The sequence below is a fragment of the Phaseolus vulgaris genome, chromosome 11, assembly GCF_000499845.2.
Source record: "Phaseolus vulgaris cultivar G19833 chromosome 11, P. vulgaris v2.0, whole genome shotgun sequence".
Classification (NCBI taxonomy): domain Eukaryota; kingdom Viridiplantae; phylum Streptophyta; class Magnoliopsida; order Fabales; family Fabaceae; genus Phaseolus; species Phaseolus vulgaris.
Window position 1 is genome coordinate 3,341,532 of NC_023749.2, and position 23,108 is coordinate 3,364,639.

The 23,108-nt window shown below is 34.0% G+C and overlaps 2 protein-coding genes across 2 annotated transcripts; one reads left to right on the top strand and one right to left on the bottom strand.

The window, feature by feature from the left end:
• Window positions 1-903: 903 nt before the first annotated feature.
• On the top strand, window positions 904-13,512 carry LOC137808652 (pentatricopeptide repeat-containing protein MRL1, chloroplastic). Its single transcript, XM_068609920.1, has 19 exons — window positions 904-1,356; window positions 1,594-2,344; window positions 2,481-2,754; window positions 2,998-3,061; window positions 3,143-3,287; window positions 3,368-3,483; window positions 3,585-3,713; window positions 3,818-3,991; window positions 4,083-4,247; window positions 4,424-4,564; window positions 5,188-5,287; window positions 6,153-6,261; window positions 6,348-6,439; window positions 7,516-7,606; window positions 7,936-8,167; window positions 8,265-8,357; window positions 9,030-9,078; window positions 12,599-12,692; window positions 12,868-13,512. Exons 1-19 carry the CDS (start codon window positions 1,039-1,041, stop codon window positions 13,100-13,102), a joined length of 3,372 nt encoding a protein of 1,123 aa, XP_068466021.1. The 5' UTR covers window positions 904-1,038; the 3' UTR covers window positions 13,103-13,512.
• A 1,667-nt stretch (window positions 13,513-15,179) lies between these two features.
• LOC137832997 (auxin-induced protein 15A-like) lies at window positions 15,180-15,728 on the bottom strand. The gene has a single exon (XM_068641400.1). It carries the CDS (start codon window positions 15,684-15,686, stop codon window positions 15,414-15,416), a length of 273 nt encoding a protein of 90 aa, XP_068497501.1. The 5' UTR covers window positions 15,687-15,728; the 3' UTR covers window positions 15,180-15,413.
• Between the last annotated feature and the right edge of the window lie 7,380 nt (window positions 15,729-23,108).

Sequence of the window (23,108 nt, forward strand, 5' to 3'; positions counted from 1 at the left end):
ACTAATTAAATACCAATTCAAAAACTATTTATTAATAATAGAAAATACTTTAGATAAAAAAAATTTATAAAATAATATCTAATTTAATTAATATAATGACTAATTATTTTTTATAGTATTTTTCTTGTAATATTATATTAATTTATATATTTAATCACTTCAACAAATATTCCTAATTTTAACAAGTTAAAAACAAAAAACAGTCCATTAACTTGATCTTTATATATATACAAAGCATATTTCCGTAATATAATTTATACAATTTTTTATTAATAAATTTATACTAATCTAAAAATCTTTTAAGGAAATATGTAAAATATGACACCATCATCTTATCACATATCAACAAATTATACTCTAAATATATTTAAAAAATAAATAAACTACTAAAAATAGTATAACGATCTTACATAGACAGTAAATAGTTGGTATAACAACGTATTTTTGTTTTCAGTATAATAAAAAAATTACAATCTCATTACAATAAATTGAATGTTAGTTTTCTCATTAATGAGTAATAAGATTCAGCAATCTTTCGTGACTGTTATGTATAACAACGTATTTTGTTTTCAGTATAATAAAAAAATTACAATCTTATTACAATAAATTGAATCTAATTACGTTAGTTTTGTCATTAATGATTAATAAGATTCAGCAATCTTTCGTGACTGTTATAACCGTTCTATTAAAGAAACAAATCTTATGATTTGTACTGAATATATTTATCCACATTTAAATTGCTGAATTTATAACATTTGTTGAAGTATAGTATAATAAAGCAGGTAGGTGTAGAGAGTTAGTTACAATGTTGTTTTAAAAACAGTAAAAGGTTAATACCGTTGTGGGTAGGAAGTGTGTTGTAACAGAAAAACAAAAACGCGCCACGTCAGAAAGAATCGGATGAGCAAGAAGTGGTGTCGCTGGTTGCTCAAAAGAAGGTGTGCTGCGTCCTCTCCTCTTCTTTCTGCTAAATGCTAATCCACTTCTTCTCTTCCACTCTCACTCTCACTCTCTCTCTCATTCTCTCTCTCTTCATCCATGGAAGTTAACCTCTCTCTCAACCGACACCGCGCCCTCTCCCTAACCTCCCGCGCTCCGCTCTCCGTTCTCCGCTCACACTTCCTCGCCTCCACTCACTCCCTCCGTCCGCCTCCCACGCCGCTCTCCCTTCGCTCCCGGAACAAACGCACCACCAGCCGCAATTTAGGTCTCCTCCGCTTCCACTCCCCGCGCTTCGTCTACAAGGCCTCCCTCCATTCCCACTCCCTCGTTGTCCTCGTCATCGTCGTCACTTTATCCGCCGTTTCCTGGCTTCACTTCACTCTCACCAAGAAAAAAAACGACTCTCTTAACCAGGTCACTTTCCAACAATAATATTCCAATTTTCCACTTCTTCAATTTTGTTATCAGATTCTTTTCTGTCAATTACTTTTTTATTTTCGCATTTACCGAATTCTTCACTCCGCACCTCTGATTAGATGCGTTTAGTGTTGTAGATAGAGTTTTTGTGCTGCCCAAGCCATGCAGCTTGTGAATTGATTGAATGTCTTCTGTTTGTGTGACTGCCACCTTCTAACTTTTTCGCTAGTGCAGACACGGGGGCATGCGAAGTTCGCGTTATCGCCTCAAGGAACTAACGTTGGGAGTCAGGTCATTGATGGCGAGATTCTTGGTTTTACGGAATTTCAAAGGGATAGCGCGCTGAGTGAGATTGGGAAGTTGAAGGATCACCATGGGGAAGAGTACCGGGTGTTTGAGGAAAACGAGATCCACCTCCCGTTTTTGAAATCTTCGGTGGTACAAGAAGTGGCCCTCGCCGCTGAGACTTCAGAGTCATCTTCTACTGTTCTTGACTCTGGTGTGAATAATAATAGTAATAATAATAGTTTCAAGGTGTTGGATGAGTCTTTTTCATCCGTGGGTTTCTCATCAAGTTCATTACCACCTCTAGAGTTCGCTGAGGAAATGGTTATACAAGTGGAAGAAAGTCAAGATAAAGTTGACTCTGATCCCGAGTTGTCTTTAAATAACGTCGAGTCTGAGCATACTGCTTCTTCTGTTCGCGTAAACAACGCACTGGCAACTGTTGGTGGACATACTAAAGAAAAAATTGAATTTGGTTCCATCAACGGTGACGTCGTTTTTGGGGAGTCAGTTAGGGAAGGGCTTTACATGTTTTATGAGGTTAACAAGCCTGCAACTGGTTCTATGACACCACTGAGTGGTTTAAAGCCATTATCTCCCCGTGCTTCTTTTATGAATAAAAAAAGATCGCCCTCAGTGATGGGAAATGTCACACTGAAAGGAACAGGGTTATCTACAGATATTCCTCTACAAAATGCAGGTAATTTACATGAAAGAAAATTTATCAGCATATCATTTCAATGATGATATTTTTGGTCAAATCCTTTCATAGTTATCGTGATGAACAGGCCAATATTTAAAGAGAATTTTATGTAAACCATGTTTTATTGTTTCAGAACATGTCAAAGGAGCAGCTGAAGTTTCCAGTCATAAAGATGGCTACCCTCTGCAACATGTGAGTAAAAACTTGAGGAGAGGCAGAAGCTTTTCAGGAGACAGGGAAAGGACAAACATGGATTACAATAATAACACAGTTTTCCCCCAGAATACTACTCTCTCAATGAAGATGCATATTGATCTGAAAAACGATCAAATCATGGTGCATGATGATCAGAAAAATGTTCCTTCGGAGCATCTAAGCAAATATAATAATTTGCTAAAAGTTGGGAGGTAATTTGCTAACTTGATCTGGCTCCTATGAACACTGAAAACTTAATGTAGTTGATTTATGAGAATACTAGTTGGAGTTTTAAACATGAAACCATTTACTTTCAATGAAACAGTGAGGTGAAATTCCTCCCTTCACTTCTTTCTTATTTGTTAACTATATCATGATCATGATGCCCATCTGACCTATTTTCACTATTACTTTTAAGTTTGAGAAACTTATACTAAGTACATTGATTTTGTTAGGCTACATGAATGTGTAGAATTGCTTAAACATATGGAAACAAAGGGTTTATTAGACATGACTAAGGTACCTGCATCTTTCTGGTTTTACTTGATATTTAGTTCTTCAATTTTTTGTTTCTCTTATTTGCCTATTTACTGGTTATAGGTTTATCATGCCAAGTTTTTTAACATCTGCAAGAAGCGAAAGGCTGTTAATGAAGCGTTTGATTACATTATGCTCATTCCAAATCCAACGCTGAGTACATTTAACATGCTTATGTCAGTGTGCGCAAGCTCCCAAGATTCGGAAAGTAAATATTCTGGTTACTCTCTAAAAGTTCCTTCTTTGTTATCTTTTCAGCTCATCGCATTTTTGTTGTGCATGTTTCAGGGGCTTTCCATGTTTTGCAGCTTCTTAAGAATGCTCAACTAGAACCTGATTGCAAACTTTATACCACTCTGATATTAACTTGTGCAAAGAGTGGAAAAGTTGATCTAATGTTTGAAGTATATTATCGCCCTTCAACTCACCATAGCATGATTTAATTAAATCCAATATAATTTTCTGTAAATTATGAATCTATTAAAATTGTTAATCGTATGCCTAGGTGTTTCACAAGATGGTTAATTCTGGAGTCGAACCTAACGTACATACCTACGGAGCACTTATTGATGGTTGTGCTAGAGCTGGGCAAGTGGCTAAAGCATTTGGTGCTTATGGAATAATGAGGTCAAAGGTACACTTATTGCAAATGTCTTTCTAAAGAATTATCTTTGTAGTATGACTTGAGCTCCTCCCTGTTTTTAATTGTACATGCTGATGTGATGTTTTATGCAGTAGAATGTGAAGCCAGATCGTGTTGTATTCAATGCACTTATAGCTGCTTGTGCCCAATCAGGAGCTGTAGATCGTGCTTTTGATGTTTTAGCAGAAATGGCAGCTGAAATGCAGCCCATGGACCCTGATCACGTAACTATAGGTGCATTGTTGAAGGCATGCACTAAAGCTGGTCAGGTGCTGTTTCGTTCTTTCCTAATCACTCTTTTTTATTGTACTTTATTATGTATCTATTTAATGTTAAATGATTTCTGTTTTTTTTTTTCAGGTTGAACGAGCAAAAGAAGTGTACAAGATGTTACAAAAATATAACATAAAGGGATGTCCAGAAGTTTACACCATTGCCATTAATTCGTGCAGCCAAACTGGGGATTGGGAATTTGCTCTTGCTGTATACAATGACATGACCCAGAAAGGGATCCTCCCAGATGAGGTACTTTAAAAAATTAATTGTTGGTGATATGGATTATTAAAATCTTTAGTTTCAGTATATTATAAAGCATAATAAAAAACACTTTCATTTTTATTGTGGTTTCTTGAATTGGTTCGTGTATGTTTTTCATCATTTCTATACTGTTGTTTGCTTACAGAAGCTGACTCATCATGCAGATATTTCTGAGTGCACTGATAGATGTTGCTGGTCATGCTAAAGATCTGGATGCTGCCTTTGATGTTCTACAAGAAGCCCGTGAAGGAGGAATACGTATTGGAATAATGTCATATAGCTCATTGATGGGTGCCTGTAGTAATGTATGTCCTGTCAAGTAATACAATTAAAGTTGAAAAGAAACAGAAAACGAGACTGTCATGAATGAAAATGAAAACATCAATAATGAAACCTAGGACAAATTTTTAGTCATGAAACTCAAAAAAATTGGATTATGGATTTTTTAGAGTATGCATAATAAAAGGTAAGGGAACTGAAATGGATTGAAGGTCTATTTATGGGACAGTAGAGTGTATTTGAATTATATATTAGAAACGGATGATAAAAAGATGTTTTTATGTTTTAAATAAAAACATTAATTTAAAAAGAAATTCATTTAATGACTGTTATTACTCTTTCTACTTGGGAAAGTAATGAAGTAATGGGTTTCCTAAAATTACCATGTTTTTCTGGCATTCTAGCTATTGATTTTAATTAAGAAATATGTATGGATGTAGAATGTTTTCTTCAGTGTAGTGTATATATGGATTTTGTGCTCTAGTTGGTGATCCGCAATCTAGAAACTAATAATAATGAAGTACAAGTATGACCTAAGGCAACTACTGTGTACTTTTATGTTTATTTTCCTTAGTAAGTTATGTTTTTTCAAATCTTTTGCCGCCTGCATTGACTTCACCTACTAACTAGTGGCAACTGCTTGTTACAGGCAAGAAATTGGCAGAAAGCATTGGAGCTATATGAATATCTTAAATCTCTTAAATTGAGAATGACCGTTTCAACAATTAATGCTTTGCTGACTGCACTTTGTAAGTTTGACTTTTTTCCTTGGTCCATAAGATTGTTACATTCATTTCTTTATGCCTCATCACTAAATTTTTATCGGAAAAACATTCAATAGCTTGGAAGAGTAGTTCCTTCTAAAAAATAACTGCAAATTTGAAGGTCTGTGAATTCAGGGGAGTTTAAGTTAATAGGTTTAGTAAATATATCTGAAGATGGAGAGATAAGAGAGACGGAACGAAACTTGTCACATGACTAGACAACTAAGGCTAACATTTCATTCACTCTCAGGTAATAACAGGTGAGTTATTGCTTGACTTGGGACTTGTCAAAGTTAGGGTACCATTGTCGACCAGTGAAGCCAAGGAAATGGGGATTTAACTAAAACTTTGAGTAGTCCCAAGTATTCTGGCATTTTACACACACACACACATATATATATAGAAATACCCGAACTAGAAACTTTGATTGCTAACCACTAAAATACCCCTAAGAATGGAGTGATGGAGAGAAATTGCTAGAGAAGCAGAGTATTTTATACACAGTTACTGTTACTGAGCACTTCTTTTATACAAATTACTGAACTTTTAACTACAGAAAGCAAAACTTGTAACTGAACTCAACAACTTACTAACTGAACCTATAACCAAAATGTCATAATATGATATAACAACTAAAATATGATAAGGACAGTGTAAATTAAGATAAATTCCAAATGATCTGACTTTGTTTAAAATTTCTTTTCCTAAAGCATTTCTTGTAAAGGGCATGAGTGACACCCTTTTCTTGTTTTCATTTTTATAGCTGTTTCCCCAATTTGTACAGTTTCATTTTTAAGTTAGCTGATTAATGGGGAAAATGGAGTTTAAACATTGTAAGAGTTCTGTACAGGTGATGGAGATCAATTTCACAAGGCTATGGAAATATTTTTTGAAATGAAAGGATTAGGATTGAGCCCAAACAGTATCACTTTCTCGATACTTATAGTGGCAAGTGAGAAGTAAGTGGTCTAAGGATTTTATCTTTAAATTAATGTTTTCTTTTGGTTCTTTCTCAACCAATTTCTTATTTTTACTTCCTTGATAGAAAGGATGATATGGAGGCTGCTCAAATGCTCCTTTCTCAAGCCAAAAAAGATGGTGTAGTCACTAATCTCATAATTTGTCGATGCATAATTGGTGAGTCTCGTTTAATTTTGTCAGCTTCAATTCTCGCCCTGTATTCGCTTTTTCTTTGATATTGCTTTGAAAATCACCAGTTTTTTTGCATGACTGCTGTATTATTAAAAAATAATGTTGCTTCTTGTGATGAATGCAAATACATTGAAAATTGATGTATAGTTTTCCTTTTTTGCGTTTTTTCTTTTATGTTGTTACCTTTGAAGCCCAAATATTTCATACACCACGGGTACAATATGACACGTGTAAATGATATGAAAAAATTCTTAAATTTCAAGATTGATTAGAGTTAGATTTGTTAATATGAATTAAAAACAAGCATTTTTTGCATAAATGAACTATCTTTTTTGAGGGACATATCCTTTCTATTTAATACTTAATCATATTAGTGGTTGGTGATCACAGTTTTAAAAAAATTACTTGTTGTGATCATATGGCCAAAGACCATATCAAAATATTTTCTTTCCTCAGTGAACATATTATAAAAATTTCATATTTACTCGCACCTCTATTTGAACATCACAAAAAGCATCTTTAGTCCTCTTCAAGAGAAGTCTTCTATAAAAAAAGTTTTGGCTCTATAAATTTGCCTTCTTTTAACTATTTATTTAAGAATATAAATGAATAAAATAGACTCGTATTAAAGCTGTGTAATTTAATCCTTGTCAAAACGTAAGAGTAGTATTACAAATGTATTAATATTTTAAAAAAATGTAAAAGTTGGAAAATGCTCCTTATAAGACAGGAGTATATGGTTTTATAGGATCTTACAAATTCTTTCACAGTTTTGTGTTTGTTCAGTCAGTTAATTATGTGCAATCGCACAGGAAATATTTCTAAGGCTGTTTCATATAGAAAATACTGAAATCATGGAGAAATCTTATTCCTTCCCCTAAATTATAAAAAAAAGTTAGGCTCATATGATATGTATAGAATTTTATTTATAGGACTAGTTCTTAATTTACTGGGAACTTCAAGCAGAAGGTTGTGGATTTTGGTTATCTTGTGGCCCAAATGTTATGCCTTGATAGTTCGGTGGTTTGTAAATCCTGATAGCACTTTGATTTCTTTGAAAGGAATGTGCCTGCGGAGATTTGAGATGGCTTGCAGTGCTGGTGAGCCTGTTTTATCTTTTCACTCAGGACGGCCACAAGTTGATAATAAATGGTATACGTTACTTGGTTTTTACAACTTCTTTTAAGACAATGCTTTACTTAACTATTTATTTGTGTATAGACATTCTTTTACGTATTTGTTTTTACAATTTGTGAAAGTTAGAGTGCTGCTTTTCATAGTGAAACTATTTCTACAAAATTTTGTTTGAATTGATCCTATTTTTGTCCATTCTTCGCAATTGAATCTGTCAAAGGAAAACACTTAGAACACTAGGGAAGTCAGTAAATCTCTGTTCCCAGTTTTTTTATGACACTTAATTTTCACAGGCTTCTCTTCAACTTTTCTTTGTGGAAGTTTTTAATGCTGTTTTTACTCTATAGGACATCATTGGCCATAATGGTGTTTCGTGAAACAATTGAAGCTGGTCAAAAACCTACAAGTGAAATATTGTCGCAAATTCTGGGATGCCTGCAACTCCCTTATGATACATCTCTGAAAAATAGACTTGTTGAGAACCTAGGAGTAAGTGCAGAAACTTCAAGAGGATCAAACCTTTGTTCATTAATGGAGGGATTTGGTGAATACGATCCTCGTGCTTTTTCAATACTTGAGGTCAGTATGGAGCTGAAACTAGTTGTGTTCAATATCTTGTGTCTTTTTGTTTCTAAGGGAACCTGGATGATCATATGATGCTGTAATAATTTTGTAGGAATCCGCTTCATATGGACTTGTTCCATCTGTATCATTTAAAATGAGTCCCATTGTTATTGATGTTAAAGAATTGCATGTTTCTACTGCTGAGGTGAGCTATTCTAACTCCTATATTGATTATTTATGTTTCATAAAAAGGGTGCATTTTAACTGTGAAAGGCTAGAGAAAGAGGGAACTGTATGTGTGGGATTCATTAACTCAACTGTATCTAGGAATTACAATCCTTGAATTTCTATTTATTGGAATCAGGTTGAGTGTAAGTAACATACCCAAGCCTGTCCCATAGTTCATGAAAGCCAACATATGCTCCTTATATTCCTAAATTAACTAACAAGTTTAAAATTAACATAAAGTGCTTTAACAGTCGATAAACCTGACATACACAAGCCTGTCACTTAGTTCATGAAAGCTGACATAATCTTACAATGTTCCAGGATTAACTGACAAGTTTAAAATTAATTCATTAGAGTCACTGGACACATAATTAGCACACAACATAAACAGACGCAAATATTGGTCTTTATTTTATAACCACATTTGATATTTGGTGCACATATACGATCTATTATGATACCATAATTTTTGCTCCAAAGTTTGAATGATGGATCCAATAACCTCCTGTTTCCTTGCTTATTCTCTGTTCATGTCTCTTTCATACTCGGTACTTTGTGTACAACTGAAACATTTGCAAATTTGACATGTAGACATTTGTGCTACTGCAATTGTTAAATCCATATCCTAAATCCATGAAAATGTTAACAGGTGTACATCATAACAGTTTTGAAAGGTCTCAAGCATAGACTAGCAGCAGGTAATATAATCATCATTTAATAGTATAAGTCCTTTTATTTGTTGAAATTTTCATTCATTGAAAGATTTATCCTCTTATCTTTATTTATGATTGTTGTCTGAGATAAATTGAAATTGTAAAAACAAGTTAATTTGCTAAACTGACTTTATTTATATGAAACATACTCTATTGATTCTCACTTTTGATATCTGGACAAGGAAGTGAATTAAATCTTTAGCGTAAGTAGACGTAGTTTTCATTTCGGAATCCTTTGCAATATTGTATGGAAAAAAGCTGGCAAATGATCAGTAAGAATATGCTTTATTTTATTCACTTGAGTATCATTATCTTCTTTTGTTAAGGGTAGAAAAAAATCTAAATTACAAAATCCAATCCATAATTATCCAAATTCATATTAGTTTTAATCCATTTAAATGGATTTATCTCAAATCCAAATCCATATTTTTGGATCTTAAATCCAATCCATTTAATTGGATATGAATTGGATATATTTTTATATTATCCAAATTGCATTTTGGGTTGGATTTTGAGCAAAGACAATTCAGGCTCAGGTTGAGCAAAGACAATTCAGGCCAGGTTCAGCAAAGACAATTCAGGCTCAGGTTGAGCAAAGTTAGCCCAAGTCCACGTCAATCCGAGTCGTCGGGGCCTAAGTCGAATCGAGTCGTACAGGTCCAGGTCGATGTCAGGTAGAGCAGCCCCAGACCGATGTTGAGTCGTCCGGGCCCTGGGCGATGTCGAGACGTTTAGGCCAAGGCTGATTTTGAGTTGAGCGGGCCAAGGACGATATTGAGCTGAGCGGGCCCGAGCCAATGTCGAGCCGAGCGAGCCTGGGCCGTTCTCGAGTTGAGAGGGCACGAGGCGGGCCCGAGCTGATGTCGAGCCGAGAGGGCCCGGGCGATGTCGAGTTAAGCGGGCCCGAGTCGATGTTGAGCCGAATGGGCTTGAATTGATGTCAAATCATTCGGGCTCGGGCCGATGTCGAGCCATACTAACCCGATCCGATGACGAGTCGAGCGGGACTAGGCCGATGTCGAGCCGAGCGGCTTGGGTTGATGTTGATCCAAGCGGCCCCGGGTCGATGTTGATCCGAGCGGCCTCGGGCCGATGTCGAGTTGAGCGGGCCCGGGCCGATGTCAAGTCGTCCAAGCACGGGCAGATGTCGAGTCGTCCAAGCACGGGCCGATGTCGAGTCGTCCAAGCACGGGCTGATGCTGAGACGTACGGGCCCGAGCCGATGTCAAGTCATACGGGCCCGGACTGATTTCGAGTCGTACGGGCCTAGATCGAGTCGTATGGGCCCAGGACGATGTCGAGTCCTACGAGCTTGGGCCGTTGTCGAGTCGTCTGGGCCCGGGCCGATGTCTAGCCGTTCGGGCCCGGGTTGATGTCGAGACCAGCAATTCCGGGCCAATGTCGAATGGAGCAATTTCGACCGATGTCGAGGCGAGCGGGCTCGGGTCGATGTCGAGTCGTCCGGGTCCGATTCGATTTCAAGTCGTCTTGGCCAAGGCTGATTTTGAGCTAAGTGGGCCAAGGTCGATATTGAGCTGAGCGGGCCCGAGCCAATGTCGAGTCGAACGGGCCTGGGTCGTTGTCGAGTTGAGTGGGCTCGGGCCGATGTCAACCGAGCGGGCCCGGGCCGATGTTGAGCCGAGAGGGCTTGGGCCGATGTCGAGTCGAGCGGTCTTGAGCCAATGTCGATTCGAGCGGCCCCAGGCTGATGTCGAGACGAGCGGGCCTGGATCGTTCTTGAGTTGAGCGGGCACGAGCCGATGTCGAGGCAAGCGGTCCCGAGCTGATGTCGAGCCGAGAGGGCCCGGGCGATGTCGAGCTGAGCGGGCTCGAGTCGATGTTGAGCCAAGTGGGCTCGGATCGATGTCGAGTCGTTCGGGCACGGGTCGATGTCGAGTTGTTTGGGCTCAGGCCGATGTCGAGTTGAGCGGGCTTGGGCCGATGTCGATCCGAGCAGCTCTGGGCCGATGTTGATTTGAGTGGCCTCAGGCCGATGTCGAGTTGAGTGGGCCCGGGTCGATGTCGATTCGATCGAGCCCAAGTTGATGTCAAGTCAAATGGGTCCGGGCTGATGTCAAGTCGTCCAAGCACGTGTAGATGTCGAGTCGTCCAAGCACGGGCCGATGTCGATTCGTACGGGTCTGGGCTAATGTCGAGACATACGGGTTCAGACCGATGTCGAGTCGTACGAGCCCGGACCGATGTTGAGTCGTCCGGGCCCGGGCTATTTTCAAGTGTTCGGGCCCGGGCCGATGTCGAGTCATACGGGCCTAGGTCGAGTTGTATGGGCCCGAGACGAAGTTGAGTCGTACGGGCCCAGGCCGATGTCGAGCCGTCCAAGCACAGGCTGATGTCGAGCCGTCCAAGCACGAGTCGATGTAGAGTCGTACGGGTTTGGGCCGATGTCGAGTTGTACGGACCCATGCCGATGTCAAGTCGTCAGGCCTGTGCCGATGTCAAGTCCTACGGGCCCAAGTTGATGTCAAGTCATACGGGCCTAGGTCGAGTCGTATGGGCCCGGGCCGATGTCGAGTTGTACGAGCCTGGGCCGATGTCTAGTCGTCCAGGCCTGGTCTGATGTCGAGTCGTTTGGGCCCCGTCCGATGTCTAGCTGTCCGGGCCCGGGTTGATGTTGAGACTAATAGTTCCGGGCCAATGTCGAGTGGAGCAATTTCGATCGATGTCGAGGCGAGCGTGCTCGGGCCGATGTCAAGTCGTTTGGGCCCGGGTCGATTTCAAGTTGTCTGGGCTCGGGCCGATTTTGGGTCGTCATGGCCTGGACTGATGTCAAGTCGTTCGAGCCCAGACCGATGTCGAGTGGTCCAGACACAGGATGTCGAGTGATCCAGACCCGGGTCGATGTTGAGTTTAGTTGGGTTAGACCCACTCTGAATCAAATTAGTACGTGTACATATCAAAAGAGATTTAATATATCTAATAAAGTGAATTTAATCTAATTAATAAATAATTTAATTTAAATTTAATCCACTTTAAATAAATTTAAAAAATTCAAATAAATTTGATTTATGAATTTCCTTCTATTTGGATTTGATTGGATCTATCCATGACCACCCTATCTTTTCTTTAGCATATAATAGTCGGTTTGCATCCGTTTCTTGGTAATACTTCATCTTTCCTTTTATTTAATGATTTTCCCAACAATAAAAGGAGTTGTTTTCTGGAACTCTGTAACAAATATTGTGAACAAAACCTTGTTATTATGACATTTTGCCAGATCAATCTCTTGGTGATCGTTTGGAAATTTTAAATTGGTGATCTAAGTCTATAAACTGCAGTTTTTCTTTTAACATACTATTACAGGATTCTCTTTTTTCCCTTTTTTAAATTGTTTGTTTAAATATGTCCAAAAAAAATGTTCGTTTAAATAAACTTAATTAATAATTAACAAGTTTACTAAACCAACAGATGGCATGAGGTAGAAATATTACATTATAATCTCCTTCCTGACTTTGGTTGGGGATTCCCATGAAAATCTTCTTTGCAGGTGCAAGATTGCCCAACATAATCATTTTATTGCCTGTAGAGAAAACAGAAGTTGTGTCTCCAAAGGGGGAGAAGATTATTAACCTTGCTGGAAGGTAAGATCGTCAATCACAAATGTGTACGTTGTCAACATGCTTTTAACCATATAATTGCCCCACCTATCTGTAACAATCCATTGTACAAACGTACAATATGAAATGCTATCCAAATTTGTCCATAAAATATTGTTTAAGAAATTTGTGTAACAAATATGCAATATTTTGGCTTCAGAATGGGCAAAGCAATTGGAGCGTTATTGAGGAGGCTTCAGATTCCTCACCAGGGTAATGAATCGTATGGTAAGCTTAGAATTAACGGTGTGGCTCTGAAAATATGGTTTCAGCCTAAACTTGCATCTCCATTTAGCGGAAAACCAGGTGATTGGAGTTCCTCCATGTCACGACTGGGTAAAGGTATTAGTCATCAGCAACGAAACATCCGAATTGGCAATCTGTCTTTGGACTAAGACGAGTGTACATGTATTGATTACCGGCCTAAAACAAGCATCTGCTTTTTGCTTTCTTCACTAAACCATCTTAATATTTTTTCAATATCTAAGTTGAAAGCTCCTTCATCATAATGGTATAATAGAAGAGTGATTTTAGACCCAAGAATGCAGATAATGCCTTCTTGAGTGCTGAGGCCATTGAATGCTAGGAGCAGGGAAAGTGTGGTGACCAAGGTCGTACCCGCGATACAATATAAATGGCAGTTCTTCACCTGCAGCTATGTCATGGCCTTTGCTACGCGGATTATATATATGTATGATGATAGAGATGCAGATGTTTCATGTATTCTTTTTGTCTAGAACTCTCCACATGTAAACTATAGAATAGGTAACTTCAAAAAAGAATAAGACGATTTTGATGTTTATAACTTCTTCCCTTATTTTCAATCACCCTATATCAGATTAATGATTTCTCCCTCCCTCTGTGCTCGGCATTTACTTTGGATTATTCACATTAAAAAATACCAATTAACATGACCTATGTTTAGCTCACATTTAGAAACTGATTTAGGATATAAAATTGAATTTCAGGTTGAAGTAATTTTATCCGATTTTTACATTGATTTTTACTATTAACTTGTTTTAAGAATAATTGTTTAAATGTCATCTCACTTTGTTCACTCATATAGAAAATCACCATTCAAATTCTTGATCACTTCCTTAAAGAATACAGAACACGAGTTCATCAACACTTGACTTGTGGGTCTAATAAGATTATTATTTATTACTACATTTTTTATTTTAATCTTTTAGATTGAAGCATAATATTTGAGTGGAAAAAAATAGTTAATTACAAGAATATAACTTGAGCCAAGTGAGGCATATATTTAAAGCTTGTTTAGTGAGCCAAGTAAACAAACTTATTGTTTGAATTTAACTCATTCATTTAAATGAATAAGAGGTTTAGTCTCTAAAACTATATATATAATAATATTTGTTGAGAAAAATAATCTCTGTTATGAGTCCCAAACGAAATACTCTGAACTCCAAAAAAGATCAAATTTAACATTTGAATTTAATATAAGATTCATAAAACTTTAAATTTAGCTACTTTTTAGTCTATTTATGTCTTGATTTTTTCATTTATAACATATATATTTGGGAGTGTTTTTTAGTTCTATCAATGAGGTATTTTTATTATGTTTTTATACACATTCAATAAACAATCTCTTTATTAACTAGGTAACTAGGAGACTTATATATAAAATAAGGATAGAGGAAATAAAAAATGAATAGATAATGCATATATTCAAAGTTTAAACGCTACTGTTATTTAACCATAAACCATCTTATATAGTAAATTTGTTTTTATAATATTAATTTTATAAGTATGAAAAGTGAATTTTAATCAGTCGAGAGTGTATAAATTAACCTTTAGAAAACAAGTAAATTAAGGTATCTGAACAAAAAATGATTAAGTAATTTTTGAGATAAAATTAAAATATATTATACATATTTATATAAAATAATTGTTAGCACTGTATATATAAATAAATTTTGAGTTTAGTTTTTATACCGTGTAAAAAAATATTATTGATCAATAAAAAACATTATTGGTGTGATTTTTAAGATAATTACTTTAAAATCAATAAGCATATTTTATATGAAATTTTTAATTAAATACCATGCTAAAAAAAATATACTGTCACTTCTACACCATTTCCTCGACAAGTTTTTCAGAGTATGGATCCTCTTCATCTCCCCTCTTGCGTATTTCTCTCTTTTTATGTTTTTTTTTCACTTTAACATTTTTGTGTGTTTTGTTACCCATGAAAGAAAATCCAGTTTTGAAATATTTGCGAAGGTTTATGTCAAAACCTTAAAAAGTTTAAACTTGAATAATGTATAAAATCAAATTCACAGTCAAATTTAAACTTACCCATATTAAAAAAAAAACAAAGAACATAAACATATTTAATAACCCGAATAATTAATTCAACTTGTTTATTCCGTATTAACTTCTGCAAGGTGAAATTTTGCCATAAGAATAAGCAAAGGTTTGAAATAATAAAAAAATTGAAGTGAGGTTTACAGGGAGTAGAAGCTACAAGTGGCAGAATTGCCATGGAAATCAATTTTGATTCTCCAGACAGTTAACTGATAAGTTTAAACATAATAATAATAATAATAATAATAATAACAAGGTAATATTAATTATAGTACAAAAATAAAGAAATAGAACATACAATTTTGTACTTGTCAGAATGAGTGAGTCAGAAGGAAAAAGCAAATGCAGTCAATTAACAGTAGCTTATAATAATGGTGTGTTTCAGAAGGCACGCATTCGAGAAGTGAGATTGATGAAAGCGTCTTCTTTGCAAGGAATCGTGAGACCCCCCATGGGATGGTTGAACCCAAACTCTTCTTCTGCTTGGTTCAGCAAATCCAGAAACAAAGGGTGCTTCAAATATGATATTGGAACCACAAACCTCTTCTTTTCGACATCTCCAACGTAAACTGCCACGTGACCCTTTGGAACGTTGTTCGACTTCAACCATGTCTGTTTTGCATTAACCATAAACGGCAAACGAATACCCATCATGGAGAAGGAAGTTTGGTTTTGTTTTGTGTTGTGTTGTGCAGAACGTAGAAAATGGTGCTGTGTTGTGGTCTGGTTGAGAAAGTATTTATAGGAGGAACATGGTGGGAAAATCCGTACGAATCCAACTCATGGTTCAGTAATGTGTCCCACTTCACAATAATATTGGAGAAAGAGTCACATGGTTTTGTTGAAGTAGAAGCTGAAATGCACGTCAAAGTGTCCTCACTATTTGGTTTGGTTTGTGAGCCAGCTAAGTTCCATTGGAGATAACTCCTTTCACCATTCTCCTCTCATCACTTTCTCTATGCAAAACAGAGTGCCGTACGCTCAAAACGGTAACTGTCTATCATGTCTTACTTCACTCCACCAAGATTCCTTACGTTACGGAGGATCACTTTGCCCTTCTTTTTCTTCCATTTTCTGTATTCATAAATGGAGGAAACACCACAGGCCTTCCATTAATTCTCACTTCACTCACATTCATATCATTATTCCACCTTCCAACGTTTTCTCCAACCAAAACTTTATCTTCTGTTTCTTCTGTCTTTCACGCACCCACACTTTCTTTAATACCTTCTTTAATGCATTTTCATCTTATTTTATCATATAAAACTCACATTTATACGATGTATATGTGTGACACGTAATGTTAAGAGTTCTTAAACTTAGAAGATATAATTGAAGTCGGTTAAACAGGGAGTTCCTCCTCCCACAATGAATAACTCCTTCTTCTACGATGATATTTCAACGATAATACTTCAACGCTTAAATCAATAAGAGAGCATAAAATATAATAAGTATAGTATAAAATATGAGTTGAGAGTACTCCTTGTGTTATGTATTAAATGATTTTTTGTAGAACATAATTTGAAATATATAGATTGAATTGTAATCTCTTCACATTTAATTATGATTTTGTCTTAATTGAATGATTAAAACTAATTAATTAAGATCCTTTGACTTGTATTTCCTTAGATGTCAAACCATAATCTTAAAATATCTAACACCACACATATAAAATACACCTACCATATATCAATAAAATATCTAATTCAAACAATATTTTTTAAATTTATGATAATTCTAACATACTTTTAATACAATTTAAAAAAAAAACAAATAGAGTAATTTTCTAAAAATTGATTCTATAAATCTTTCTATTATCATTACAGAAACAAGTAACAAATTTTATATAATCCAAAATATTTAAATTATATATGTACTATTGAAAATAATTTTATTTAATTTGTTATTATATTAAACTAATATAACTTTTTTAAAATTATTAATTTTTTTCTAAATGAAATTAAATTAAAATGTCTTTTTCAATTATAATGATTAAAGAAAGGGATGAAATGACTTAATTCTTTTCATTTTTAAAAATTTTAAATAGTACATCAAATTAAATTTTGTTATATTTAACATAAATTTTGCTTGTCATGTATCTTAATGAGATGATTATGAGTCCCACATCTATGAAGTCAAAATAACTTACCAAAACAACACCCTCTTGCTTTATAAACCGACACACCACACTGAGCTACGATAAATACTGAAAACTAAGATTTCGTGGTCCATTATAAATGTAATAATACGTAAAAGGAAAAGAAAAATATAAGATGTGAGGGTTCATCAGTGAACCGACAAGATTCGGATAGAAAGGATAATAAACAAACATGGAAGTTTAAGAATCTCATCAGATACTGTCACTCAAACTTTACAAACACCAAAACCATTAACACTTCTTTTTCCTATTTCTTTTTTTCTGCCTTTTAGATTATTTGTTTCTTCTGATGAGATGTTTTGCAGTTAGTTTTAATTGTTCAGTACCCACTAAACCTATTTATGCTGTCCCACTCACGTAGATACACTTCCAACTTTTTACGTACACATATAACGCGGCAAAAGTACAATCATACGTATTCTTTTATCACTATATACGTATTACGTTATACCATCAAATTAAATTCAAAATAATATTTATATCTTTTATACTTTTTAAGTTTTTTTATTAAATAACAAAATTAAAAACTATAATTTTTAATTAGACAAATTTATTTTTAATAAGAAAAAAATATTTTTTTAATTTTTTAATTTTCTGACTTTAAATAATTAACACATATATTTTTGAATCTTTGAATTATGTTTTAAAAATTGTATTACACCGTTGATTTGCATGCCCCACTCCATAGATATGTTGTTAACCTATTTAGAAGAACATAGCATAAACCTATTAGCCTATGTATATGGATTCAATTATGGCACCACATACCATTTAAACACACAAACATATAGATCGAAACGTATCACTCAAAAGACATTTTGTTTAAGAAGTTTGGTTCCTCGTGACAAATAACATTGATAAGAATATATTCGAAACGTCAAATCCAAAATACAATTATAATTTCAACTCAAATTTGTCAAATCAGAATTGGTTTCAAATCACAATTCTTCTATTTAGGTTGTGAAAAGAACAGGACTTGGAATTAATTGGAAATAACTAGCTATCATGTTACATAAGTTTTAAAGGAAAAAAAAATCAAAAATAAAACAACAATGCTAGTATTGAGCCTAACAAGTGGTGGTAACAATTTGTATTTTTTTTAATTAGATAAAATATAGTTTGAATCTTAACGATGTCACTTAGATAAAGAAATATTGTGTTGGGAGTATGGTATTTTGTATTACTTTGAAGTATGTCATTGATACTATGTTTTGAAAAAAAAAAAAGTTGTGGAAATTTCTTTTCTAGATTCTCTTCTTTTCATTTTTCTTACAAGGTTATGAAAAAAAATACAAAAAATTAAATAAACGAGAGATGAAACGTTGAACATGGAACAATGATATTGAGTGGAATCATTCTAGAGGAGGGTGCATTTGAAGCTTAGAATATGCTCAATGAGCCAAGGAAACGTTGATCATAAGGGAAATTTCTAAGTTAAAAAATGTCATCTCCCGAATGTAGTTACAAAGAAACTCAAACGAGAACACCTTCAAATTAAGAATCTCAATCTGCTAAACGAAAGAGCAAGAGACGTTGAACGAAGACATTACATGAGGACTAGATAAGTTTAAGAGTATAAATAGAAAAGAAAAATTATTCATATAGAACTCTTGATGGCTAAGAGTGAAAGTTACTTCTAAATTTGTAATATTTCTAGTTGCAAGTTATCATTGTATTCATTGTAAGACATAATTAGTTTAAGTAATTAGTAGTTTGTTTATTTTCCTCTTAAATGGTAAATAAATTAGTTAGTACTTAGTTGTATAATAAGTTCCCTCTAGATTTGGTGATTTATGATACTTAAAAGAAATGCTTCTGCAGATAATTGTTGTTAACATGAGATTAAAAGGTAACAAAAAGAAATATAAACAAGTCAAGAATAACAATGCTCAATTTTGTTTGCACGTTAATGAAAATTGTTTATATTGGAGCCTGCATGTGTTAGCTAAACACAAAAATATTACAGAGATCTTGAAATTCATTCATCAAATCAATGGATGACCTTGATGTAACATAAGACTTCTAAACTAAAATGGGTAGTTTGAGACATTTTATTGTTCAACTAAACTCATTAACATCTAAAAAAAGATATTTATAATTTCTTAACCAGTATCTTAACGATATTCTAGTCTACCATTTTACTTCTTATATTTAAAAAATTAAAGAGATAAAATCACACAAGAACTTTTTTTAGAGAGATGAAATATTACTAATTTCTAAAAGTTTAGAAACTAAAACTCCATTGTAGTAACATTTGAAAATGAGTTGGAAGAAATGAAAATGATATTAAAAAATGAAGATTTAATTATAAGACGGTGAAAGAAGAATATTTCCGTACGTAAGTGGCAATCATGTAAAGATTTGTTGCATGGCACCGCAATGATCAAAATCAAAAATGTATATTACTATTATTAGGGTTTCTTCCTCACCTCACAACCTTCACTATGCAACTTGTACTTTCATACCTTCATGTTTATCAATCATAATTCATCACCACATTACACTTCTAATCACTATTCACAAAGATATCAATCTTTCTTCTATGGCCATAACTCTGTGGGATAAACACTATAATTTATTCATCCATACACATGTAGGTCCCTTCAATCTTTATGTTTGTTTGGTGGGTATTCCTTCCCACACCCTCACAAACTTCTTCCTGCACCCATCAAATGGGTGAAAAGACCAAAATACTCAGTCTCGTTCTGAAAATATATTTCTACAATATATTTTAAAAAAATTATTTTGGAAAACACATTATAAACATTGTGGAAATCTTATTCTAAAATATGCTTTTCAGAATTTCTGGAAAAAAATTTCGAAATACACTTCTATATTCTGAAAAGGGGTGTTTGAGAAGATTTTGAAAAATTTAATCCGAAAATCATTTTAAAAAAAAGTAAAATTGTGTTTTCGATATTAATGGGAGTGCAGAAAGAACTTTGTCGGGTGCAAGAAGAAACACCCTTGTTTGTTTGTTTCTTCTTTTCTTTCTCGTTTCAACACAGCCTATATCCATTGCGGTGGGTTTAAATCCTTTTTTGGCCCTTTTCTGAAAAGTGTGTTGGGCTTGGAGATTGCATTCATGGGTAGATGGCCTTTGTTGGGTAAAGCTTTGGTGGAAGGCTGCTTCTTCCTGCACCTCCATACCTTCTCATGTCACCCCCATAAGTTTTTTGTATTCCAAAAATATCCTTTTTAATATTCCAGATTACATAATTTGGAAGTCTTTTTTTTAATCCAGAATTAGCTTCTAGATTATGTAATCCGAAAGTATTTTGTGATTAGCTTCCAGATTACATAATCCGTAAATCTTTTCTATACATAAGATTAGTTTCCAGGTTATATAATTCGGAAACATTTTTTTCAGATGTCTGATTAGTTTATAGATTACATAATCCAGAAGTCTTTTCTAAATATGAGATTGATTTCCAAGTTATGTAATCCAAAATATATCTAGATTGCATAATCCATAGGCTTATTATTTCAAATCCAAAGAGGTGGCACAAAAAAAATAAAACGATATTTTCACATTTAGTATAGGGATGACACAAGAATATATGGAGGTGTAGGAAGAAAAAGTCTTGGTGGAATTGAACGAGGGGTAACGCATCCTACACTCCCATAATTTCAACCTTCACCTCCATAGATTTTAAATTTCCAAATTTATCCTCGGTTTAGGATGTTTATTTTTAGTTTTTTTTATATAACCCGGAAACGTTCTGGATTATAATAAATAATTTTTCGATTTTTCGTTATTTTTTTATAAATTATTTGAAAAATTAGTAATATATTAAAAGAAACTTTCCATAAAAATTTAAATAAAAAAAGTGATTCTAACTCGTCACACTTCTTGTGTGATTGGGAACTTTGCAAACTCACCACTTTACAGTCATACGTTAACGGTTCGAATGCCTTTAATCTAACATATCGCGTGAAGAATTTTACTTCATGTGACCTCATTTTTGAAGCCGCACCTCAATAATTGGTTGAAATGACCGAATTGTTCCGTTCGCTTCTCCTCACTGCACTCCACCGACATTATCACTGCTGCTCCATGAGTATTGTAGAAAAAGAAGAAAGAAGGAGAAAGCTGCAGTTAGAAGAAGAAGAAAAAAATTGTTCTAAAACGTTTGTTCAAAAAAACTTCTAATATATTTTAATTTTTTTGAATAAATAATCCAAAAATCACTTCAAAAGATGCATGTGGTGAGTGATGATAGACGTTGGTAATTGAAATAATGCAGGTGATACTATGTTAGATCCTGTTACACTTTACGCTATAACAAAATATTAATATTTTTAATAAAAAATTAAAAAAAATCTTCAAGTATAAAATATTAAAATAATTTTTAAAATTAAAAAAATTATAAATGATTAAAATATTAATATATATTGGAATGTAGGTGAAGCATGAGTGTAAAAAAATATTTTTGTAAAAAAATACATAAAGTACAAAACTAAAAAAATGTCAAATATAAAAAATCGTTTTGTGAATCTTCTCAAACACATGATAGAATTATTGAGAGAAGAATGAAATTGATGATGTAGTTCAAGATAAAAAAGAGAGAGTAAAATTATACTTTATTTAGAATTATTTAAAAATTTTAAAAAGATTAAAATTATTTTCATAATTAATATAAAAATGTATAAGAAATTTATGGAGTTAGAGAGAGAATTTGTGTGCAAATTGTGAGAGTGCAAAGCCCCCCGTGAAAGTAGCTTAATTGGCATAACATAACATGTGTAGGTTGGGCCAAAATCCAATTCAACAGACTACTACAATGTTGATATTTATCCATAACCACTAGATGAAAAACCTTTTGATGAAATTGAAGATAATTTCACAGACAATTGAAATTGGTTGAACAGAAGAGCATAGAACACTGTCTGATTTGGGCAAATAATGTTAGTATTATGAAAGACAATTCATTGTGCAAACGTTATAGAGTTGTTGTCTTTGTCCAACATATGCAGACGAGGAGCATATAAATGGGACATATTTTTGTATGCTAAGTTCTAACATTGCTTCTATTCACTGCTCCTTAAATTTTAACTGCCTGATCTACTACGACGCTCATTTGGTCTCTTCCATTATTTCTTTCTCTTCAAATAATATTATGTGTCATTAATGATTCTGTCATCTTGTGTGGTTTTGAACCCATTTGTAAAAAATTACAGTGTATTTGGATAGACATCAATAATGTGTATACTACCAAATTTCTGCACCTAATTTATTCACAACGTGAAAACTATGATATGTAGATTTATACTAGAAAAAAGAAAGCAAAACACCCAAATTCATTAAAGAGAAGTAAAATTACACACATAATTAACAGGGCAAGAAGGTTTCGCTGTTTTAATGAATTAAAACACTAAATTAATCGATTAACACAAATTTAATCAATAAAACATTCTATTTTTCCATTTACTTTATTATTTATTTATGTTATTATTTATATGAATCATGAGTCTTTCAATAAATTAGAATTGTATTTGAACAAATCAAGATCATCGTACTCGACATTTTGATCTATCATCCGAATGATACTATGATCCACTTATTAACTTAAAGTATTTATATTGAATATTCATATATTCATTAATCTCATGAATAATGTCAAAACAAAATCTTAATTCAAAGTTTTAATAAGAAATTAGACCACTAAATAAGTCTTAATTATGAACTTAGTAAATATTTTAAGTCTAAAAAAAATCCCCAACAACATATTTATCACAAAATTGTATAAATAAAATTAAATTCAATAACATTTACGATTTATTAATACCTTTAATCATTCTAACAATATAAGTGTTTTTTTCATATATCTTTCGTCTTTGTTGATTGAAGAAATTGAAAATAAAAAAAAGCAAAAAAGCAAAAACAAAACAAATTGAATAGAAAAAAACCAAAACCA